The following is a 22,547-nucleotide window of genomic DNA, read 5'->3' as shown; positions in this document are numbered from 1 at the left end:
GGCTGGAGTCACATATAGGCCCAGACCGGGAGGTTTCCTTCCCCTAAAAGACATTAGTGAACCAGTCGGGTTTTTATGATCCAGTGACAATGAAGGGGGGTTAATATATGTCCAAATCGGGACAGCGTGTGACTTGGAGGTAACTTGGAGGGGCTGGCGTTCCCCCATTACTGCACTTGTCCCCGGCGGTAGAGGATACAACAACATTATAGGAACATAGGAACAGGAGTAGGCCATTCAGCCCCTCGTGCCTGCTCCGCCATTTGATAAGATCATGGCTGATCTGTGATCTAACTCCATACACCTGCCTTTGGCCCATATCCCTTAATACCTTTGGTTGCCAAAAAGCTATCTATCTCAGATTTAAATTTAGCAATTGAGCTAGTATCAATTGCCGTTTGCGGAAGAGAGTTCCAAACTTCTACCACCCTTTGTGTGTAGAAATGTTTTCTAATCTCGCTCCTGAAAGGTCTGGCTCTAATTTTTAGACTGTGCCCCCTACTCCTAGAATCCCCAACCAGCGGAAATAGTTTCTCTCTATCCACCCTATCCGTTCCCCTTAATATCTTATAAACTTCGATCAGATCGCCCCTTAACCTTCGAAACTCCAGAGAATACAACCCCAATTTGTGTAATCTCTCCTCGCAACTTAACCCTTGAAGTCCGGGTATCATTCTAGTAAACCTACGCTGCACTCCCTCCAAGGCCAATATGTCCTTCCGAAGGTGCGGTGCCCAGAACTGCTCACAGTACTCCAGGTGCGGTCTAACCAGGGTTTTGTATAGCTGCAGCATAACTTCTGCCCCCTTGTACTCCAGTCCTCGAGATATAAAGGCCAGCATTCCATTAGCCTTATTGATTATTTTCTGCACCTGTTCATGACACTTCAATGATCGATGTACCTGAACCCCTAAGTCCCTTTGGACATCCACTGGGAAATGAATAAAACATGGGGCCATCTAGGGTGCAGGAAGAGCAAGGACACGCAATCGGGAGCACGGGGCAGATGGAGGATAAATGGCAAACGGTGGGAGCATTGGCAGGTCTACCTCTGAAACCGGAGAAACAAACTGAAAATGACATGTAGCACTCTCGCTGTCGAGTCAGAAAGTTGTGACTTGAAGTCCCAACAAGCACACAACGCAGTGCCACACTGAGGGAGTGACAAGACTGAAAGAGGTGCCACAATTCTGATGGGATGTGAAATCGAGGCCCCGTCTGCCTGTTTCAAGAGGATGGTAAGGACCCCAGCGAGTTGTCCTAGCCAACACTCCTCCCTCAACTGACACCACCAAAAAATAACAGACTGAGTGGTCATTATTCATCTCATGACTAGACAGGACTAGATGCAGGGAGGATGTTCCCGATGGCTGGGGGAGTCCAGAACCAGGGGGTCACAGTCTCAGGATACGGGGCGTGCCATTTCGAACCGAGATGAGGAGAAATTTCTTCACTCAGAGGGTGGTGAACCTGTGGAATTCTCTACCACAGAAGGCAGTGGAGGCCAAGTCATTAGATGTATTCAAGAAGGAGATAGATATATTTCTTAATGCTAAAGGGATCAAGGGACATGGGGAAAGAGCGGGAACAGGGTACTGAGTTAGACGATCAGCCATGATCATTTTGAATGGCGGAGCAGGCCCGAAGGGCCGAATGGCCTACTCTTGCTCCTATTTTCTATGTTTCTACATTTCATTGCTGTGTGTGGGATCGTGCTGTGTATGGGAATCGTGCTGTGTATGGGAATCGTGCTGTGTATGGGAATCGTGCTGTATGTGGGATCTTGCTGTGTGTGGGATCTTGCTGTGTATGGGATCTTGCTGTGTATGGGAATCGTGCTGTGTGTGGGATCTTGCTGTGTATGGGAATCGTGCTGTGTGTGGGATCTTGCTGTGTATGGGATCTTGCTGTGTATGGGAATCGTGCTGTGTATGGGAATCGTGCTGTATGTGGGATCTTGCTGTGTATGGGAATCGTGCTGTGTGTGGGAATCGTGCTGTGTGTGGGATCTTGCTGTGTATGGGAATCGTGCTGTGTGTGGGATCTTGCTGTGTATGGGAATCGTGCTGTGTATGGGAATCGTGCTGTGTGTGGGATCTTGCTGTGTATGGGATCTTGCTGTGTATGGGAATCGTGCTGTGTATGGGAATCGTGCTGTGTGTGGGATCTTGCTGTGTATGGGAATCGTGCTGTGTATGGGAATCGTGCTGTGTATGGGAATCGTGCTGTGTATGGGAATCGTGCTGTGTATGGGATCTTGCTGTGTATGGGAATCGTGCTGTGTATGGGAATCGTGCTGTGTATGGGAATCGTGCTGTGTGTGGGATCTTGCTGTGTATGGGAATCGTGCTGTGTGTGGGATCTTGCTGTGTGTGGGATCTTGCTGTGTATGGGAATCGTGCTGTGTATGGGAATCGTGCTGTGTGTGGGATCTTGCTGTGTATGGGAATCGTGCTGTGTATGGGATCTTGCTGTGTGTGGGATCTTGCTGTGTATGGGAATCGTGCTGTGTATGGGATCTTGCTGTGTATGGGAATCGTGCTGTGTATGGGATCTTGCTGTGTGTGGGATCTTGCTGTGTATGGGAATCGTGCTGTGTATGGGAATCGTGCTGTGTATGGGAATCGTGCTGTGTATGGGAATCGTGCTGTGTATGGGAATCGTGCTGTGTGTGGGATCTTGCTGTGTATGGGAATCGTGCTGTGTATGGGAATCGTGCTGTGTATGGGAATCGTGCTGTGTGTGGGAGCTTGCTGTGTATGGGAATCGTGCTGTGTATGGGAATCGTGCTGTGTGTGGGATCTTGCTGTGTATGGGAATCGTGCTGTGTGTGGGATCTTGCTGTGTATGGGAATCGTGCTGTGTATGGGAATCGTGCTGTGTATGGGAATCGTGCTGTGTATGGGAATCGTGCTGTATGTGGGATCTTGCTGTGTATGGGAATCGTGCTGTGTGTGGGATCTTGCTGTGTATGGGAATCGTGCTGTGTATGGGAATCGTGCTGTGTGTGGGATCTTGCTGTGTATGGGAATCGTGCTGTGTGTGGGATCTTGCTGTGTATGGGAATCGTGCTGTGTATGGGAATCGTGCTGTGTATGGGAATCGTGCTGTGTATGGGAATCGTGCTGTGTATGGGAATCGTGCTGTGTATGGGATCTTGCTGTGTATGGGAATCGTGCTGTGTATGGGAATCGTGCTGTGTATGGGAATCGTGCTGTGTGTGGGATCTTGCTGTGTATGGGAATCGTGCTGTGTATGGGAATCGTGCTGTGTATGGGAATCGTGCTGTGTATGGGAATCGTGCTGTGTATGGGAATCGTGCTGTGTATGGGAATCGTGCTGTGTATGGGATCTTGCTGTGTATGGGAATCGTGCTGTGTATGGGAATCGTGCTGTGTATGGGAATCGTGCTGTGTGTGGGATCTTGCTGTGTATGGGAATCGTGCTGTGTATGGGAATCGTGCTGTGTATGGGAATCGTGCTGTGTATGGGAATCGTGCTGTGTATGGGAATCGTGCTGTATGTGGGATCTTGCTGTGTATGGGATCTTGCTGTGTATGGGAATCGTGCTGTGTATGGGAATCGTGCTGTGTATGGGATCTTGCTGTGTATGGGAATCGTGCTGTGTGTGGGAATCGTGCTGTGTATGGGAATCGTGCTGTGTGTGGGATCTTGCTGTGTATGGGAATCGTGCTGTGTGTGGGATCTTGCTGTGTATGGGAATCGTGCTGTGTGTGGGATCTTGCTGTGTATGGGATCTTGCTGTGTGTGGGAATCGTGCTGTATATGGGTTCTTGCTGTGTGTGGGATCTGTTGTTGTCAGATTCATTGTATATTTTGACGCATTTCAGAGACCTGTGATGAGAACCTTCGAAAGGATATATTGGACTTGGAAGGAGAGCAGTGCAGGTTCACCAGAAAGTTACCAAGGCTCCAAGAGTTCGATCCATGAGGGGAGATAATATAAACTAGGCTCGTATTCCCTGGAATATAGAAGGTTAAGGGGTGATTTGATTGAGGGTTTTAGGATTTTGAAAGGAATTGACAGGGTCGACAGAGAGAAACTTTTTCAACTGGTGGAAAAGTCCAGGACAAGGGGACATAACCTTAAAATCAGAGGCAGGCCATTCAGGAGCGAAGTCGGGAAACACTTCTTCACACAAAGGGTACAGAAGTATGGAACTCTCTCCCACATGCTCGCTCAATTAATCATTTAAAATCAGCGATCGATGGATTTTTGTTGGGTAAGGGTATTAAGGGTTATGGAACCAAGGCAGGTGGATGGAGTTGGGATACAGATCACCCATGATCTCACTGAATGGCGGAACAGGCTCGAGGGGCTGAATGGCCTCCTCCTGTTCCCATGTTCCCATGAGGCACAGCCTCTGCAAATGATAATACTTAAGTGAGCTTTTATTAGACGCCACGAAAAAAAAAATTGTTAAATTCACGACTTTTATCGTGACTCATCGCAGGGAAAAATTCAGATAGAAATTCAAATTAAAGCCTTTTCAAGAACGATGTGACTGGCAGCATTCAGCAATCTTCGCGAGGATGGAATTCAGTCAGCCGGTGAGACTTATTTGCATCAGACATTAATAGACTGAACTGCCAGAAAGCTGAACGACCCCACAGATTTAATTAATATTAAAGGCCTTCCCCCAAATAGCCCTGACTTGAAAGATGTCATCCTCGAACAGCCTCTCAAAAGCATGTTGAGACAGGGTGCGTGAAAAACCAGCTCTGCGGTGGTTTTGAGGAGATTTTAAGCCGGCTTAATTCTTAAAACAGGCTGTTCGGAGCAATCTGCTTCAAAGCCGCCACTTTAATCTCAGGGGAAAGCACCAATCATTGAGGCTTCTTACATAGAATCACACAGAATGTACAGCACAGAAACAGGCCATTCGGCCCAACTGGTCCATGCTGGTGTTTATGCTCCACACGAGCCTCCTCCCTCCCGACTTCATCTCACCCCATCAGCATATCCTTCTATTCCTTTCTCCCTCATGTGTTTATCCAGCTTCCCCTTAAATGCATCTACACTATTCACCTCAACTACTCCTTGAGGTGGTGAGTTCCACATGCTAACCACTGAAGGGTATGTGGAGTGAGCAGGAGAGTGGGATTAGACTGGGTGGGATATTAAAGGGTGAGGGGGAGTGAGGGGGAGAGTGGGATTAGACTGGGTGGGATATTAAAGGGTACGGGGAGTGAGGGGAGAGTGGGATTAGACTGGGGGGATATTAAAGGGTACGGGGAGTGAGGGGGAGAATGGGATTAGACTGGGTGGGATATTAAAGGGTACGGGGAGTGAGGGGAGAGTGGGATTAGACTGGGTGGGATATTAAAGGGTACGGGGAGTGAGGGGAGAGTGGGATTAGACTGGGTGGGATATTAAAGGGTACGGGGAGTGAGGGGAGAGTGGGATTAGACTGGGGGGATATTAAAGGGTACGGGGAGTGAGGGGGAGAATGGGATTAGACTGGGTGGGATATTAAAGGGTACGGGGAGTGAGGGGAGAGTGGGATTAGACTGGGGGGATATTAAAGGGTACGGGGAGTGAGGGGGAGAATGGGATTAGACTGGGTGGGATATTAAAGGGTACGGGGAGTGAGGGGAGAGTGGGATTAGACTGGGTGGGATATTAAAGGGTACGGGGAGTGAGGGGAGAGTGGGATTAGACTGGATGGGATATTAAAGGGTACGGGGAGTGATGGGGAGAGTGGGATTAGACTGGGTGGGATATTAAAGGGTGAGGGGGAGTGAGGGGGAGAGTGGGATTAGACTGGGTGGGATATTAAAGGGTACGGGGAGTGAGGGGGAGAGTGGGATTAGACTGGGTGGGATATTAAAGGGTACGGGGAGTGAGGGGGAGAGTGGGATTAGACTGGGTGGGATATTAAAGGGTGTGGGGAGTGAGGGGGAGAGTGGGATTAGACTGGGTGGGATATTAAAGGGTACGGGGAGTGAGGGGGAGAGTGGGATTAGACTGGGTGGGATATTAAAGGGTACGGGGAGTGAGGGGAGAGTGGGATTAGACTGGGGGGATATTAAAGGGTACGGGGAGTGAGGGGGAGAATGGGATTAGACTGGGTGGGATATTAAAGGGTACGGGGAGTGAGGGGAGAGTGGGATTAGACTGGGGGGATATTAAAGGGTACGGGGAGTGAGGGGGAGAATGGGATTAGACTGGGTGGGATATTAAAGGGTACGGGGAGTGAGGGGAGAGTGGGATTAGACTGGGTGGGATATTAAAGGGTACGGGGAGTGAGGGGAGAGTGGGATTAGACTGGATGGGATATTAAAGGGTACGGGGAGTGATGGGGAGAGTGGGATTAGACTGGGTGGGATATTAAAGGGTACGGGGAGTGATGGGGAGAGTGGGATTAGACTGGGTGGGATATTAAAGGGGACGGGGAGTGAGGGGGAGAGTGGGATTAGACTGGGTGGGATATCAAAGGGTACGGGGAGTGAGGGGAGAGTGGGATTAGACTGGGTGGGATATTAAAGGGTACGGGGAGTGAGGGGAGAGTGGGATTAGACTGGGTGGGATATTAAAGGGTACGGGGAGTGAGGGGAGAGTGGGATTAGACTGGGTGGGATATTAAAGGGTACGGGGAGTGAGGGGGAGAGTGGGATTAGACTGGGTGGGATATTAAAGGGTACGGGGAGTGAGGGGAGAGTGGGATTAGACTGGGTGGGATATTAAAGGGTACGGGGAGTGAGGGAGAGAGTGGGATTAGACTGGGTGGGATATTAAAGGGTACGGGGATTGAGTGGGAGAGTGGGAATAGACTGGGTGAGATATTAAAGGGTACGGGGAGTGAGGGGGAGAGTGGGATTAGACTGGGTGGGATATTAAAGGGAGTGAGGGGGAGAGTGGGATTAGACTGGGTGGGATATTAAAGGGTACGGGGAGTGAGGGGAGAGTGGGATTAGACTGGGTGGGATATTAAAGGGTGTGGGGAGTGAGGGGGAGAGTGGGATTAGACTGGGTGGGATATTAAAGGGTACGGGGAGTGAGGGGAGAGTGGGATTAGACTGGGTGGGATATTAAAGGGTATGGGGAGTGAGGGGGAGAGTGGGATTAGACTGGGTGGGATATTAAAGGGTACGGGGAGTGAGGGGAGAGTGGGATTAGACTGGGTGGGATATTAAAGGGTACGGGGAGTGAGGGGAGAGTGGGATTAGACTGGGTGGGATATTAAAGGGTACGGGGAGTGAGGGGGAGAGTGGGATTAGACTGGGTGGGATATTAAAGGGTACGGGGAGTGAGGGGGAGAGTGGGATTAGACTGGGTGGGATATTAAAGGGTACGGGGAGTGAGGGGGAGAGTGGGATTAGACTGGGTGGGATATTAAAGGGTGTGGGGAGTGAGGGGAGAGTGGGATTAGACTGGGTGGGATATTAAAGGGTACGGGGAGTGAGGGGGAGAGTGGGATTAGACTGGGTGGGATATTAAAGGGTACGGGGAGTGAGGGGGGGAGTGGGATTAGACTGGGTGGGATATTAAAGGGTACGGGGAGTGAGGGGAGAGTGGGATTAGACTGGATGGGATATTAAAGGGTACGGGGAGTGATGGGGAGAGTGGGATTAGACTGGGTGGGATATTAAAGGGTACGGGGAGTGAGGGGGAGAGTGGGATTAGACTGGGTGGGATATTAAAGGGTGTGGGGAGTGAGGGGAGAGTGGGATTAGACTGGGTGGGATATTAAAGGGTACGGGGAGTGAGGGGGAGAGTGGGATTAGACTGGGTGGGATATTAAAGGGTGTGGGGAGTGAGGGGGAGAGTGGGATTAGACTGGGTGGGATATTAAAGGGTACGGGGAGTGATGGGGAGAGTGGGATTAGACTGGGTGGGATATTAAAGGGGACGGGGAGTGAGGGGGAGAGTGGGATTAGACTGGGTGGGATATTAAAGGGTACGGGGAGTGAGGGGGAGAGTGAGATTAGACTGGGTGGGATATTAAAGGGTACGGGGAGTGATGGGGAGAGTGGGATTAGACTGGGTGGGATATTAAAGGGGACGGGGAGTGAGGGGGAGAGTGGGATTAGACTGGGTGGGATATCAAAGGGTACGGGGAGTGAGGGGAGAGTGGGAATAGACTGGGTGAGATATTAAAGGGTACGGGGAGTGAGGGGGAGAGTGGGATTAGACTGGGTGGGATATTAAAGGGTACGGGGAGTGAGGGGGAGAGTGGGATTAGACTGGGTGGGATATTAAAGGGTATGGGGAGTGAGGGGGAGAGTGGGATCAGACTGGGTGGGATATTAAAGGGTATGGGGAGTGAGGGGGAGAGTGGGATTAGACTGGGTGGGATATTAAAGGGTACGGGGAGTGAGGGGGAGAGTGGGATTAGACTGGGTGGGATATTAAAGGGTGTGGGGAGTGAGGGAGAGAGTGGGATTAGACTGGGTGGGATATTAAAGGGTACGGGGAGTGAGGGGAGAGTGGGATTAGACTGGGTGGGATATTAAAGGGTATGGGGAGTGAGGGGGAGAGTGGGATTAGACTGGGTGGGATATTAAAGGGTACGGGGAGTGAGGGGGAGAGTGGGATTACACTGGGTGGGATATTAAAGGGTACGGGGAGTGAGGGGGAGAGTGGGATTAGACTGGGTGGGATATTAAAGGGTACGGGGAGTGAGGGGGAGAGTGGGATTAGACTGGGTGGGATATTAAAGGGTACGGGGAGTGAGGGGAGAGTGGGATTAGACTGGGTGGGATATTAACGGGTACGGGGAGTGAGGGGGAGAGTGGGATTAGACTGGGTGGGATATTAAAGGGTACGGGGAGTGAGGGGAGAGTGGGATTAGACTGGGTGGGATATTAAAGGGTATGGGGAGTGAGGGGGAGAGTGGGATCAGACCGAGTGGCTCATGTGGGAAAAGACACCGAGACGGGTTTGACGGGCCGGATTGGCTGGAACGTTCCCTGTTCGTATCATTCTATAAAATCATGAAGCAATTCTGCTCAATGTCAGACTGCATCGTCGCTGGAGAATTCACTCATTAAATTTCACAGTCTGATCGTGCAGTTGTAAACGGAGAAAGCCAGCCTTCGAACGGACAGAGCCAGGCCGTGAGAATTCCACGCGGGAACCCCGTGTGCAGTGATAGTTACCATCGAACATTGAACTCCACGTGGGCATCAAAGAGGGCGACGACGGGAGCTGTGGCTGCCCTCCAACCACTGACGCGAGATCGGATCAGCCCTTCTTGCTTGCTGTGCCTGATCACCTTCACGAAGCCCGGCTGGCGTGCATTGGTTTTGTCAACATAAGCTCTCAGCTTCTCTTTGAGCTCGTCTGCGGATTGAAGAAATAGCAGCCGTTAATCACATCACGGCCAGGGCACACCCTCGGATTCACGCTGCCCCTGGGCAAATCGGCAGCCCATTTTTACGCCCCGCGCCCGATGTTGTTTCCCACCGAAGCCAATGGAACGGCCTGTCGCCCGGGGCCAGTTCCCCCCCCCCGCAAACCTTGCTGTTTTTTCACTGGTACTGTTCGCAGTCAACAGGCAAATCGCAACAGGCATGATACGCCGCGGAAATTAAGCAGAGAAATTATGACAGGTCCCCTTCTGTTTGTTCTTGTATCTCCTCCAAAGTCAGGGGTAAAATGATCTCCTCTGCGGGGCACAGCTGTAAACAAGACCATGGACCTGGTTTTCGCCTGGGGATGGTGGAAGAGGGTAGTGGAGGACGAGAGTCAAATACACAATTATCCAATTCAGACCCACCCCCCCCCAGCCAGTGTCTTTGATAAGCATGCGGGTGAGTGCGAGCAAAGTGCCTTTTAAACACCGAAACCATCTGTGCATTTGCGAACACGAGAAAGAGATACCCACTGTGAGTAGTTTAAAAACAACAGGATGTAGGCAAGGCCGGCATTTATTGCCCATCCCTAGCTGCCCTGAGAAGGTGGTGGTGGGCCATCTTCTTGAATAGTGAGTGACTTGCTCGGTCATTTCAGAGAGCATGAAGGAAGAAAGAAAGAACGTGCATCTATATCGCACCTTCCACGTCCTCAGGACGTCCCAAAGCGGTTTACAGCCAATGAAGTACTTTTGAAGTGTCGTCACTGTTGTATTGTAGGGAAACGTGTGCACAGCAAGATCCCACAAGCAGGTAAATGACCAGATGATCTGGTTTTAGATGTTGGCGGAAAGAAATATTGACCAGGACACCAAGAGATCGCCCCTGCTCTTGTTCAAATAGAGTCATTATTTCTCTCTTCTATAATTTCTGCCTCAACCACTAACCCCAGGAGTGAATCCCCCATCCTCACAACTCCCTGTGTGAAGAGGTTTCTCTTGCCCCCTGTTCTAAATCACTTACATTTAAATCTTGTATCTGTGGCCCATCGTTCTTGGTAACAGTCTGCTTCTATCTACTTCTATCCTAGAAGTAAAGGGAATTAGGGGTTACGGGGAGCGGGCAGGAAATTGGAGATGAATTTAGATTTGAGGTTGGGATCAGATCAGCCATGATCTTATTGAATGGCGGAGCAGGCTCGAGGGGCCGATTGGCCGCCTCCTGCTCCTATTTCTTATGTTCTTATACCCCGTCCCATCCTATCATCGTTTTAAACACATCGCCCAGTAACTGCAGTGTCCCGACAAAAAAAGGCCCAATTTTTAAGAACAAAGCCTTTCCACCATCTACAAGGCACAAGTCAGGAGTGTGATGGAATACTCTCCACTTGCCTGGATGAGTGCAGCTCCAACAACACTCGAGAAGCTCGACACCATCCAAGATAAAGCAGCCCGCTTGATTGGCACCCCATCCACCACCCTAAACATTCACTCCCTTCACCACCGGCGCACTGTGGCTGCAGTGTGTACCATCCACAGGATGCACTGCAGCAACTCGCCAAGGCTTCTTCGACAGCACCTCCCAAACCCGCGACCTCTACCACCTAGAAGGACAAGAGCAGCAGGCACATGGGAACAACACCACCTGCACGTTCCCCTCCGAGTCACACACCATCCCGACTTGGAAATATATCGGCCGTTCCTTCATCGTCGCTGGGTCAAAATCCTGGAGCTCCCTTCCTAACAGCACTGTGGGAGAACCTTCACCACACGGACTGCAGCGGTTCAAGAAGGCGGCTCACCACCACCTTCTCAAGGGCGATTAGGGATGGGCAATAAATGCCGGCCTCACCAGCGACGCCCACATCCCATGAACGAATAAAAAAAAAATCTGGGCCAACATGGAGACATCAGGTCCTCCTCAGGAGCTTTCTTGTATCCTCACTGCGGACAGAGGCCTGATACCCAGTATTCCACGGACTATTTAATCTCCACACATGTCACACACTTGTATCATTAAAGCCCTAAAAAAAATACATACGTTAGAACTATCCCCCATAATCTGGAGCAAGTCCTAAGTGAGTCTAAGGTGTAAAATGGAAGGGGTGGGGAGAAAATGGAAAGGGAGATGAAAGTGCAAACAGAGGGCGAGCACTGTCCTCATCACATTGCGATAAATTCTTCTGCTGCCGGTGTTTTCAATTGTGCGGAACGGTCTGGGCGACAGGCTGAAAGGAAGCTGAGTTAATCAGTGAGATAGCACTGCCCTGGCATTCAGCGTGATACATTAATCTTTTATAAATAACACAAGACGAATAGCACCCACTGCATTGCTCGAACTGATCAATCTCAACTTGATGCTGTTTGTCTAGGAACGGTCCCTCAGTGATGCGAGGCGTCAGTGAGATCGAACTGAAGGGCCTCTGTCTGACGGGCAGCTGCTGCCAAATGTTTTTTGTGCATTGGTTTGAGAGTAATGGGCCAATCTCTTCCTCGAACGGCTGTTTGTATTGATCCTGCACCTCAGTCAACCACAGTTAACCATTAAAGCATAGACACACAGTCAATCCTCCCAATGTACCAACTCAAGCAATTAACATGATATTATGGTGCTTCCATTTTCCGACTCAAAGGGGCGAGGATGCCATTAGCAATCGACGAGAGCCACTTTTAAAAAAAAATTCATTCTCGGGGATGTGGGCGTCGCTGGCAAGGCTGGCATTTATTGCCCATCCCCCAGTTGCCCTGAGAAGCCTTCTTGAACCATTGCTAGCGATTTGGTATGTCTGAGTGGCCATTTCAGATTAAGAGCCAACCATGTCAGTGTGGGGACTGGAGTCACATATATCGGCCCGGACCGGGTAAGGACGGCAGGTTTCCTTCCCCTGAACGACATCAGTGAACCAGGAGTGTTTTTACAACAATCTGACAGCTTCCACTGATCATTGGTCCCATCTTCTTATTTCCTGATATTTATAAACTGAATTCAAATTCTCAAACTGCCAATTGTGAGATTTGAACTCACGTTCTCTGGATTACTAATCCAATAACATAACCCACTGCACCAATGAAAGAGAGTCTTGCCTTCGATCGGGAGTACAGCTTTATTTTAAAGGAACAATTACACGGTTTGCATCACGGAAGCCGACCTAAGATGCTGCTCCAACCGTGACTCAAAGGAGCCCAAGGGAGTAAGTTGCGATGGGCGTGAGCAGGATCAGGGTAGGGAAGGTCTCTCAAATCAGGGATAGAGAGACAGAGGGAGAAAGAAAACGACAGAGGAACAGGGAGAGCGAGAAACAAGGTCAGAGGCAGGAACACAGAGAAGGAGAAATAGACAGAAACAGACAGAAAGAGAAACAGACAGAGGCAGATAGAAGGAAAGAAAAATTAAGAGACAGAGCTGGACAAATAGTGATAGAGGGAGAGAAAGGGAGAGAGAGAGAGAGAAAGAGAGAGAGGGACAGAGAAAGAGAGAGAGAGAGACAGACAGACAGAGGGACAGAGAGAGAGAGAGGGACAGAGAGAAAGACAGACGGACAGAGGCAGAGAGAGGGAGAGAGAGAGAGGGAGAGACAGAGGGACAGAGAGAGAGGGACAGAGAGAGAGAGAGAGAGACAGAGAGAGAGAGACAGACAGACAGAGGGACAGAGAGAGAGAGACAGACAGACAGAGGGACAGAGAGAGAGAGACAGACAGACAGAGGGACAGAGAGAGAGAGAGAGAGGGACAGAGAGAAAGACAGATGGAGAGAGGCAGAGAGAGAGAGAGAGACAGAGAGAGGGAGAGACAGAGGGACAGAGAAAGAGAGAGAGAGAGAGGGGGAGAGACAGAGGGACAGAGAGAGAGAGAAAGACAGACGGACAGAGGCAGAGAGTGAGAGACAGAGAGAGAGAGGGAGAGACAGAGGGACAGAGAGAGAGAGAGACAGACAGAGGGACAGAGAGAGAGAGAGAGAGAGAAAGACAGATGGAGAGAGAGAGACAGAGAGAGACAGAGAGAGGGAGAGAGAGAGAGGGACAGACAGAGGGTCAGAGACAGACAGAGAGAGAGACAGAGGGATAGAGAGAGAGAGAGAGAGAGGGCGAGAGGGAGAGACACAGAGAGAGAGAGACAGAGGGAGAGACAGAGGGACAGAGAGAAAGACAGACGGACAGAGGCAGAGAGAGCAAGAGAGACAGAGATAGAGACAGAGAGGCAGACAGAGGCACAGTCAGACAGACAGAGAGAGAGAGAGACAGACAGAGAGAGAGAAGTCTGCGCTCCAAACAAGAAGTACCAAAACAACTACAGAAACACAATGCAGAATATCCACGGGGCAGTGGAGCTCCGTAGGACAATCTATCACCGTGTGACACGAGTGAATCGACAAATACAGAAGTTTAAAGTCAGACGGGCAGAAACGTGGTGACTTTGGGGAGCGTCAGGGATCCTTTCTCCGAGCTCTGGGCCCAGTTTTCGAAGCCTAGGCCCGAAGCCACAGTTATTTATGATTTTCTTGCAAGGACCGATCCTCAGGTGGCCCATCCCCTTTCCCATTTACCTTCCAAACCCGATTAAACATTTTCAGACAGAAAGAGAAAGGGACCATAGATCTCACCTGACAAAAGCTTTCGAAGGTACGTTTGTTTTTATTTTTATCTTTACTTTCCTTATTAGAGGAGACAGGAGCGTGGGTATCGAGCGCTCGAAGGCCGGGTGCGGAGTGAGGCTCCCTCTACTCTACCTGAAATTAGGGATGCCAACCCTCCAGGGCACTGCTGTGAGCAGCCAGGGAGAAAATCGGAGAGGCACTAAAAAAGATTGTTTTTTTTTTCCATTTTCTGTGCTGCAACCATAGAATCATAGAAGTTTACAACATGGAAACAGGCCCTTCGGCCCAACATGTCCATGTCATAGAGTCATAGAGTCATACAGCACGGATAGAGGCCCTTCGGCCCATCGTGTCCGCGCCGGCCATCAAGCCCTGTCTACTCTAATCCCATATTCCAGCATTTGGTCCGTAGCCTTGTATGCTATGGCATTTCAAGTGCTCATCCAAATGCTTCTTGAATGTTGTGAGGGTTCCTGCCTCCACAACCCTTTCAGGCAGTGAGTTCCAGACTCCAACCACCCTCTGGGTGAAAAAGTTCTTTCTCAAATCCCCTCTAAACCTCCCGCCTTTTACCTTGAATCTATGTCCCCTTGTTATAGAACCCTCAACGAAGGGAAAAAGCTCCTTAGTATCCATCCTATCTGTGCCCCTCATAATTTTGTACACCTCAATCATGTCCCCCCTCAGCCTCCTCTGCTCCAAGGAAAACAAACCCAATCTTCCCAGTCTCTCTTCATAGCTGAAGCGCTCCAGCCCTGGTAACATCCTGGTGAATCTCCTCTGCACCCAGTTTAAACCACTAAGCTAGTCCCAATTGCCTGCACTTGGCCCATATCCCTCTATACCCATTGTTTGATTCGATCTTCTTTGAACTCTTTTGTCTATTAGCCATAGAAATATTGAAGACGGCCAAAAAAAAGCTGATTGACCGCGTTACGGTGGGTGAAAGTGAGAGGCCATGTGATGAAACCTCCAGGAAAAGGTCCAATCACAGCTGGCAACCCCTAACCTTAAAAAGCCTTAAATCTAAATTCACGATAGGATCCATGGCTGGACCAATGTGATACTACCAGTCTCCTACGCCAAAACTGAGGAGATCTACTTATCAGGAAAGATTGAGCAGGCTGAGGCTCTTTTCTCTAGAAAAGGGAAGGCTGAGGGGTGACCTGATAGAGGTCTTTAAGATTATGAAAGGGTTCGATGGGGTAGACGTAGAGAAGATGTTTTCACTTGTGGGGGAGACCAGAACTAGAGGTCATAAATATAAGATAGTCGCTAATAAATCCAATAGGGAATTCAGGAGAAACTTCTTTACCCAGAGAGTGGTGAGAATGTGGAACTCGCTCCCACAAGGAGTAGTTGAGGTGAATAGTGGAGATGGATTTAAGGGGAAGCTTTAAAACACATGAGGGAGAGAGGAATAGAAGGATATGCTGATAGGATGAGATGAAGTAGGGAGGGAGGAGGCTCGTGTGGAGCATAAATGCCGGCATGGACCAGTTGGGCCGAATGGCCTGTTTCTGTTTCAATGTAACTGGATATTCTCAATCTTATGGCCGTACTGAGCGAGGATGATAAATTTGCGTTGAATCCGAGTAGGTTTTTGCACCATGGGTCTGCACTCACTGGGAAGTTACCCCCAAACACACTTAACCTAAAACAGTTATAGTGCGAGGCCTCTAATCCAGTCAGGTCGGGCTGGATTCGAACACAAGTCTTGGGGCCCGAAAGGAGATGTCGACTCTGCCACCCAGTCAAAGTACACGCTCCAGGTCCGTGTCAAACACTTCCCCTTTCACTGCTCGCAGATCCTTCACATTTACTCAATTGCACTGCCGCAAAATCCCAGCACGGCAAATCAGAAAATTGAATTCAGTAAAATCTGGTAACCTGTGAACTGGCACCAGATTGTTGTAAAAACCCAACTGGTTCACTGACGCCCTTCGGGGAAGGAAACCTGCCGTCCTTACCCGGTCTGGGCCTGTAAGAAATAGGAGCAGGATTAGGCCAATCGGCCCCTCGAGCCTGCTCCGCCACTCAATAAGATCATGGCTGATCTGATCCTAACCTCAAATCTAAATTCATGTCCAATTTCCTGCCCGCTCCCCGTAACCCCTAATTCCCTTTACTTCTAGGAAACTGTCTATTTCTGTTTTAAATTTATTTAATGATGTAGCTTCCTGGGGCAGCAAATTCCACAGACCTACTACCCTCTGAGTGAAGAAGTTTCTCCTCATCTCAGTTTTGAAAGAGCAGCCCCTTATTCGAAGATTATGCCCCCTCGTTCTAGTTTCACCCATCCTTGGGAACATCCTTACCGCATCCACCCGATCAAGCCCTTTCACAATCTTATATGTTTCAATAAGATCGCCTCTCATTCTTCTGAACTCCAACGAGTAGAGTCCCAATCTACTCAACCTCTCCTCATATGTCCGCCCCCTCATCCCCGGGATTAACCGAGTGTGACTCCACTCCCCCACACCAACGCGGTTGACTCTTAGTGACCTCAAGACAACTGGAGATGGGCAATAAAGGGGGCCCTGCCAACATCACTCACATACCGAGCTGTAATATTATAGAAAGGATATAGAGGCACTGGAGAAGGTGCAAAAAAAGATTTACTAGGGTGATACCAGAACTGAGAGGTTAGACCTATCAGGAAAGATTGAACAGGCTGGGGCTCTTTTCTCTGCAAAAGAGAAGACTGAGGGGTGACCTGATAGAGGTCTTTAAGATAATGAAAGGGTTCGATAGGTTAGACATAGAGAAGATGTTTCCACTTGTGGGGGAGACCAGAACTAGAGGTCATAAATATAAGATAGTCGCTAATAAATCCAATCGGGAATTCAGGAGAAACTTCTTTACCCAGAGAGTGGTGAGAATCTCACCACTCCCACAAGGAGTAGTTGAGGCAAATAGCGTAGATGCATTTGAGGGGAAGCTCGATAAACACACGAGGGAGAAAGGAATAGAAGGATATGCTGATAGGGTGAGATGAAGTAGGGAGGGAGGAGGCTCGTGTGGAGCATAAACGCCGGCATGGACCAGTTGGGCCGAATGGCCTGTTTCTGTGCTGCACATTCTATGTAATAATAAAATAACAAAGGAATAGCCTTGCATCATTCGAGCATCAGCAGTGGGAAAATGAGACACTGGGGCGATAGATATCATGTTGAGGACAGAAGTCATTCAATTTTACTTTCTAATGTTCCTCCCACACCCACCTTTCCCTCTGAAGGAGGTGACTGGTGCTGGATACAATACCCATAGCACAACCACCAGTACCTCACTCAAGTGACCATTTCGTCATGGAGCGTAGACGGTGGACATCAGCAGATGATTCAAACGCGCGGGGGGAGGGCCAAGCTGAGAACTCAACCCGGGGCCTCCTTCAATCTGCGGGGCTCGGTGCCTCTCCGGGTCGGGGTTAGATATCGAGGGTAAACTCAGAGACCCTCCTCTCCCACTTCCCTTTTCTTAAAGTAACCGTGTGACATTTCCTCCCTCTGTTGTTTTCGAGAGGACGCTGGTCAATTGAAAATAAACAGGTGACTGCCTCCATTAAAAGCGATATTGATAGATTAGGTGAATGGGCAAAACTGTGGCAAATGGAATTCAATGTAGGCAAATGTGAGGTCATCCACTTTGGACCAAAAATGGAATCAATAAATATTTACATTTCTATAGCACCTTTCACATCCTCCGGACGTCCCAAAGCGTTTTCCAATGAAGTACTTTTGAAGGGTTGTCACTGTTATAATGTAGGAAACGCGGCAGCCAAATTGCGCACAGCAAGATCCCACAAACAGCAATGTGATAAATGACCAGTCAATCTGTTTATGGTGGTGCTGGTGACAAAATGAATATTGGCCGAGGAACCTCCTCCTCCCAAGCCCTTCTTCAAATAGTTTTTTTCATTCGTTCATGGGATGTGGGCGTCGCTGGTGAGGCCGGCATTTATTGCCCATCCCGAATAGTGTCTGTGGGATCTTTCACATCCGCCTGAGAGGGCAGACGGGGCCTCGGTTTAACGTCTTGTCCGATAGACGGCACCTCCGGCAGTGCAGCGCTCCCTCTGCACTGCACCGGGAGCGTCAGCCCTAGATTATGCGCTCGGGTCTCCGGAGTGCGACTCGAACCCACGACCCCCTGACTCTGACGCGAGAGTGCTGCCCACCGAGGATGTGAAAGGCATTACACGAATGCACGTTTGATTCTCCTTCACACTTTGCTGTTGTTGCTGCCACTGAAAAAGTAAACAAATAGCGTCATGGGAAATGTGGAGCTAGTAATTATATGTTACAGTGCAGTAATAAAGTGTTTTGTGCTCAGGTATCACATCTTTTTACATTAAATGCAATCAACAACAGATAAGTGTGATTAGTACTCACACTATTTAATCACAACCTGCGGGGAATAATGACAACTGCTCTCCAGGAGAGGCCAGGGAGGAATCTGTACTGTTACGAAAACCACTATAGATTTAGAAGGCAGTCCCGCCTGAAAAACTTCCTCGGGATCTTTGTTACAATTGGAGCAGGCTGTGAGATTTCCTGTAGTATAGGCTATGAGGGCATTGCAAAAGCTTTGATAAGGATTTGTCTGATAGACTTCTAATTACCACCCACCAGGTACATGGTTCATACTCCTGCGTCTCGGCCAACGTTGTCCACCTCATACGTTGCCCCGGAGCATGGTACATTGGCGAGACCGTGCAGACACTGCGACAACGGATGAACGGACACCGTGCAACAATCGCCAGACAGGAGGGTTCCCTCCCAGTCGGGGAACACTTGAGCAGTCAAGGACATTCAGCCACCGATCTTCGGGTAAGCGTACTCCAAGGCGGCCTTCGGGACGCACGACAGCGCAAAATCGTCGAGCAGAAATTGATAGCCAAGTTCCGCACCCATGAGGACGGCCTCAACCGGGATCTTGGGTTCATGTCACGCTACACGTAACCCCACCAGCAGGGGAAAAAAAGTTATCTGTTTTTAATACAACTGGACATTCTCTCTCTCTCTCTGCCTTTCGGGTCTCTTTCTCTCTCTGGCTTTGTAATCTGACCCATTGTGTATTCAGTATACTGGGATGTACTGTTTTCCGTGGCTAACCTGTCTGAACACCAACGACACCTTTGATTGGTGTGATGGTGTCCCAGCCTAATATAAGATATACGATTTGAGAACCTCTCATTCACTCACTCACCTGACGAAGGAGATAATCTCCGAGAGCTTGTGATTTTCAAATAAAACTGTTGGACTATAACCTGGTGTGGTAAGATCCCTTACAAGGAACTTATTGGCCCAGATTTTGCTGGAGTGGGCCATCTCGTGACGAGCCCCGTTAATTAGACTTATTCCCTCACCCTTCAGCTCAAACTTTTTTTTGCGCCATTGCTTGCTGGAAGTGTGAGCCAATAACGGCAGGGCGAGGAAATCAGGGCATCTGGGACCTTAGTGAACGAGGGGACCAACTGTCCATCTCCTTAAACAATGAGGTTTAAGGATTAAGACAGAAACACCAACAACAACTTGCATTTATATAGTGCCTTTAACGTAGTAAAACATAAGGAGATATTAGGACAGGTGACCAAAAGCTTGGTCAAAGAGGTAGGTTTTAAGGAGCGACTGAAAATTACAAAGGGATATTGATAGATTAGGTGAATGGGCAAAACTGTGGCAAATGGAATTCAATGTAGACAAATGTGAGGTCATCCACTTTGGATCAAAAAAGGATAGAACAGGGTACTTTCTAAATGGTAAAAAGTTAAAAACAGTGGATGTCCAAAGGGACTTAGGGGTTCAGGTACATCGATCATTGAAGTGTCATGAACAGGTGTAGAAAATAATCAATAAGGCTAATGGAATGCTGGCCTTTATATCTCGAGGACTGGAGTACAAGGGGGCAGAAGTTATGCTGCAGCTATACAAAACCCTGGTTAGACCGCACCTGGAGTACTGTGAGCAGTTCTGGGCACCGCACCTTCGGAAGGACATATTGGCCTTGGAGGGAGTGCAGCGTAGGTTTACTAGAATGATACCCGGACTTCAAGGGTTAAGTTACGAGGAGAGATTACACAAATTGGGGTTGTATTCTCTGGAGTTTCGAAGGTTAAGGGGTGATCTGATTGAAGTTTATAAGATATTAAGGGGAACGGATAGGGTGGATAGAGAGAAACTATTTCCGCTGGTTGGGGATTCTAGGAGTAGGGGGCACAGTCTAAAAATTAGAGCCAGACCTTTCAGGAGCGAGATTAGAAAACATTTCTACACACAAAGGGTGGTAGAAGTTTGGAACTCTCTTCCGCAAACGGCAATTGATACTAGCTCAATTGCTAAATTTAAATCTGAGATAGATAGCTTTTTGGCAACCAAAGGTATTAAGGGATATGGGCCAAAGGCAGGTATATGGAGTTAGATCACAGATCAGCCATGATCTTATCAAATGGCGGAGCAGGCACGAGGGGCTGAATGGCCTCCTCCTGTTCCTATGTTCCTAAGTTCTTAAAGGAGGAGAGAGAGGCGGAGAGGTTTAGGGAGGGAATTCCAGAGCTTAGGGCCTAGGCGGCTGAAGGCACGGCCGCCAATGGTGGAGCGATTAAAATCGGGGATGAGCAAGAGGCCGGAATTGGAGGAGCGCAGAGATCTCGGAGGGTCGTAGGGCTGGAGGAGGTTACGGAGATAGGGAGGGGGGCGAGGGCCATGGAGGGATTTGAAATGACTGAGGAGGAAATCGGGTGAATTACAGTCAAATCAGGTACAGAAAGAGAAATAAAAAGAGGGAAAGGAAAGATTGGATTAAGAGAGGGAGTCAAGTCGGGGGAGCGTGGTTGAACGATGCCAGGCTGTTCAGGCGGTCAGAATCGGAAGAGATGCAGAATTGAGCATTGGTCATTGCATCACGCACCAGTCTCCACCATCCTCGCAATCACAAATACAGGAATATACGGAGGGCTCATCGACCGTGAGATCGACACGCCCGCCTTTGCTCCGATGTGGTTTCCTTCGTCAAGTCGGCCCACTGACCCTCCTCCGGGGGTGATGTCAGGAAGCTCTACTTCACGCAAAGGGGAGTGGAAATCTGGAACTCTCTCCCCCAAAAAGCTGTTGAGGCTGGGGGTCAATTGAAATTTTCAAAACTGAGGTTGATAGACTTTTGTTGGGTGAGGGGATTAAGGGTTTTGGAGCCAAGGTTGGTAAATGGAGCAGAGGTACAGATCAGCCATGATATAATTAAGTGGCGGAACAGGCTCGAGGGGCTGAATGGCCTCCTGCTGTTCCTTTGTGACAGGCTCGAGGGGCTGAATGGCCTCCTCCTCTTCATGTGTGACAGGCTCGAGGGGTTGAATGGCCTCCTCCTGTTCCTGAGAGACAGGCTCGAGGGGCTGAATGGCCTCCTCCTGTCACTGAGAGACAGGCTCGAGGGGCCGAATGGCCTCCTCCTGTTCCTGAGAGACAGGCTCGAGGGGCTGAATGGCCTCCTCCTGTAAAACAGCTGCTGTTGAAAGTGGTAGCCACTGGGGACCGCCATTTCCTTCAGTTGCATTTAAATAGAAAATAGTCCAACTCCAGAGAATATCGTGAGGGGTTTGGAGAGTGAGGAGGGAGGAGTTGAATGGATGAGAAACTCTCCCAGTTTTGGGACCGCAACCCTGGCTCAGGGGGTTATCTCAGGTCCAGGAAAGTAATCTTGAGTTCCGGTGACTAGGAATAGGTCTGCGTCAGATCAAATCACTCGATAAACTGAAAACGGTTCCGGAATTTTCCACACACGAGCTGGCCATGATCGGAAGGAGTTCGGGGGCCAGGCTTTGCCTTTGTGACGACAAATCCTGCAAAAAATTCCGGAAGGCTGTGACTCCTGCAGCTCCTGGATCCTTCCCGTTGGGTTTTCTGCATTGAAATCAGTCCACAGAGCTGCCACAATCAAAGTGATTTTAAAAAGCACTTTGATCCGTCTGCACTCGACAGAATGCTACGAATTTTATATCTCTCTCTCACACACACAAACACACCCCGGAATCGACACAGAACTATTACCGGGAATTACCAGACTGATTCCTGGGATGGCAGGACTGACGTATGAGGAGAGGTTGGGTCGACTAGGCCTATATTCACTAGAGTTTAGAAGAATGAGGGGTGATCTCATCGAAACATATAAAATTCTAACAGGACTAGACAGACTAGATGCAGGGAGGATGTTCCCGATGGCTGGGGGAGTCCAGAACCAGGGGTCACAGTCTCAGGATACGGGGCGTGCCATTTAGAACCGAGATGAGGAGAAATTTCTTCACTCAGAGGGTGGTGAATCTGTGGAATTCTCTACCACAGAAGGCAGTGGAGGCCAAGCCATTAGATGTATTCAAGAAGGAGATAGATATATTTCTTAATGCTGAAGGGATCAAGGGATATGGGGAAAAAGCGGGAACAGGGTACTGAGTTAGACGATCAGCCATGATCATTTTGAATGGCGGAGCAGGGCCCGAAGGGCCGAATGGCCTACTCTTGCTCCTATTTTCTATGTTTCTGTGTTTCCAGGGAAGAGTCCCTCTCCCTTTGATTGATCCTGCAGCTGTGACCATCTGGAGCAGTAGGAACATAGGAACAGGAGTAAGGCCATTCAGCCCCTCGTGC

General features: G+C 49.4%; 1 protein-coding gene across 1 annotated transcript in view; it reads right to left on the bottom strand.

Annotated features, from left to right (window-relative positions):
* LOC137327794 (polypeptide N-acetylgalactosaminyltransferase 18-like) overlaps positions 1-22,547 on the bottom strand; it is a 440,866-nt gene that overhangs the window by 120,226 nt on the left and 298,093 nt on the right. Inside the window, exon 4 of the mRNA XM_067993601.1 lies at positions 9,124-9,307. Within this exon, the coding sequence (XP_067849702.1) occupies positions 9,124-9,307 (184 nt within the window). The remainder of the gene's footprint in view (positions 1-9,123; positions 9,308-22,547) is intronic.

Source organism: Heptranchias perlo, chromosome 12, assembly GCF_035084215.1.
Source record: "Heptranchias perlo isolate sHepPer1 chromosome 12, sHepPer1.hap1, whole genome shotgun sequence".
In the NCBI taxonomy this organism is placed as follows: Eukaryota; Metazoa; Chordata; class Chondrichthyes; order Hexanchiformes; family Hexanchidae; genus Heptranchias; species Heptranchias perlo.
The sequence above is the reverse complement of the archived record's forward strand: the minus strand, read 5'-3'. Positions and strand labels throughout refer to the sequence as shown.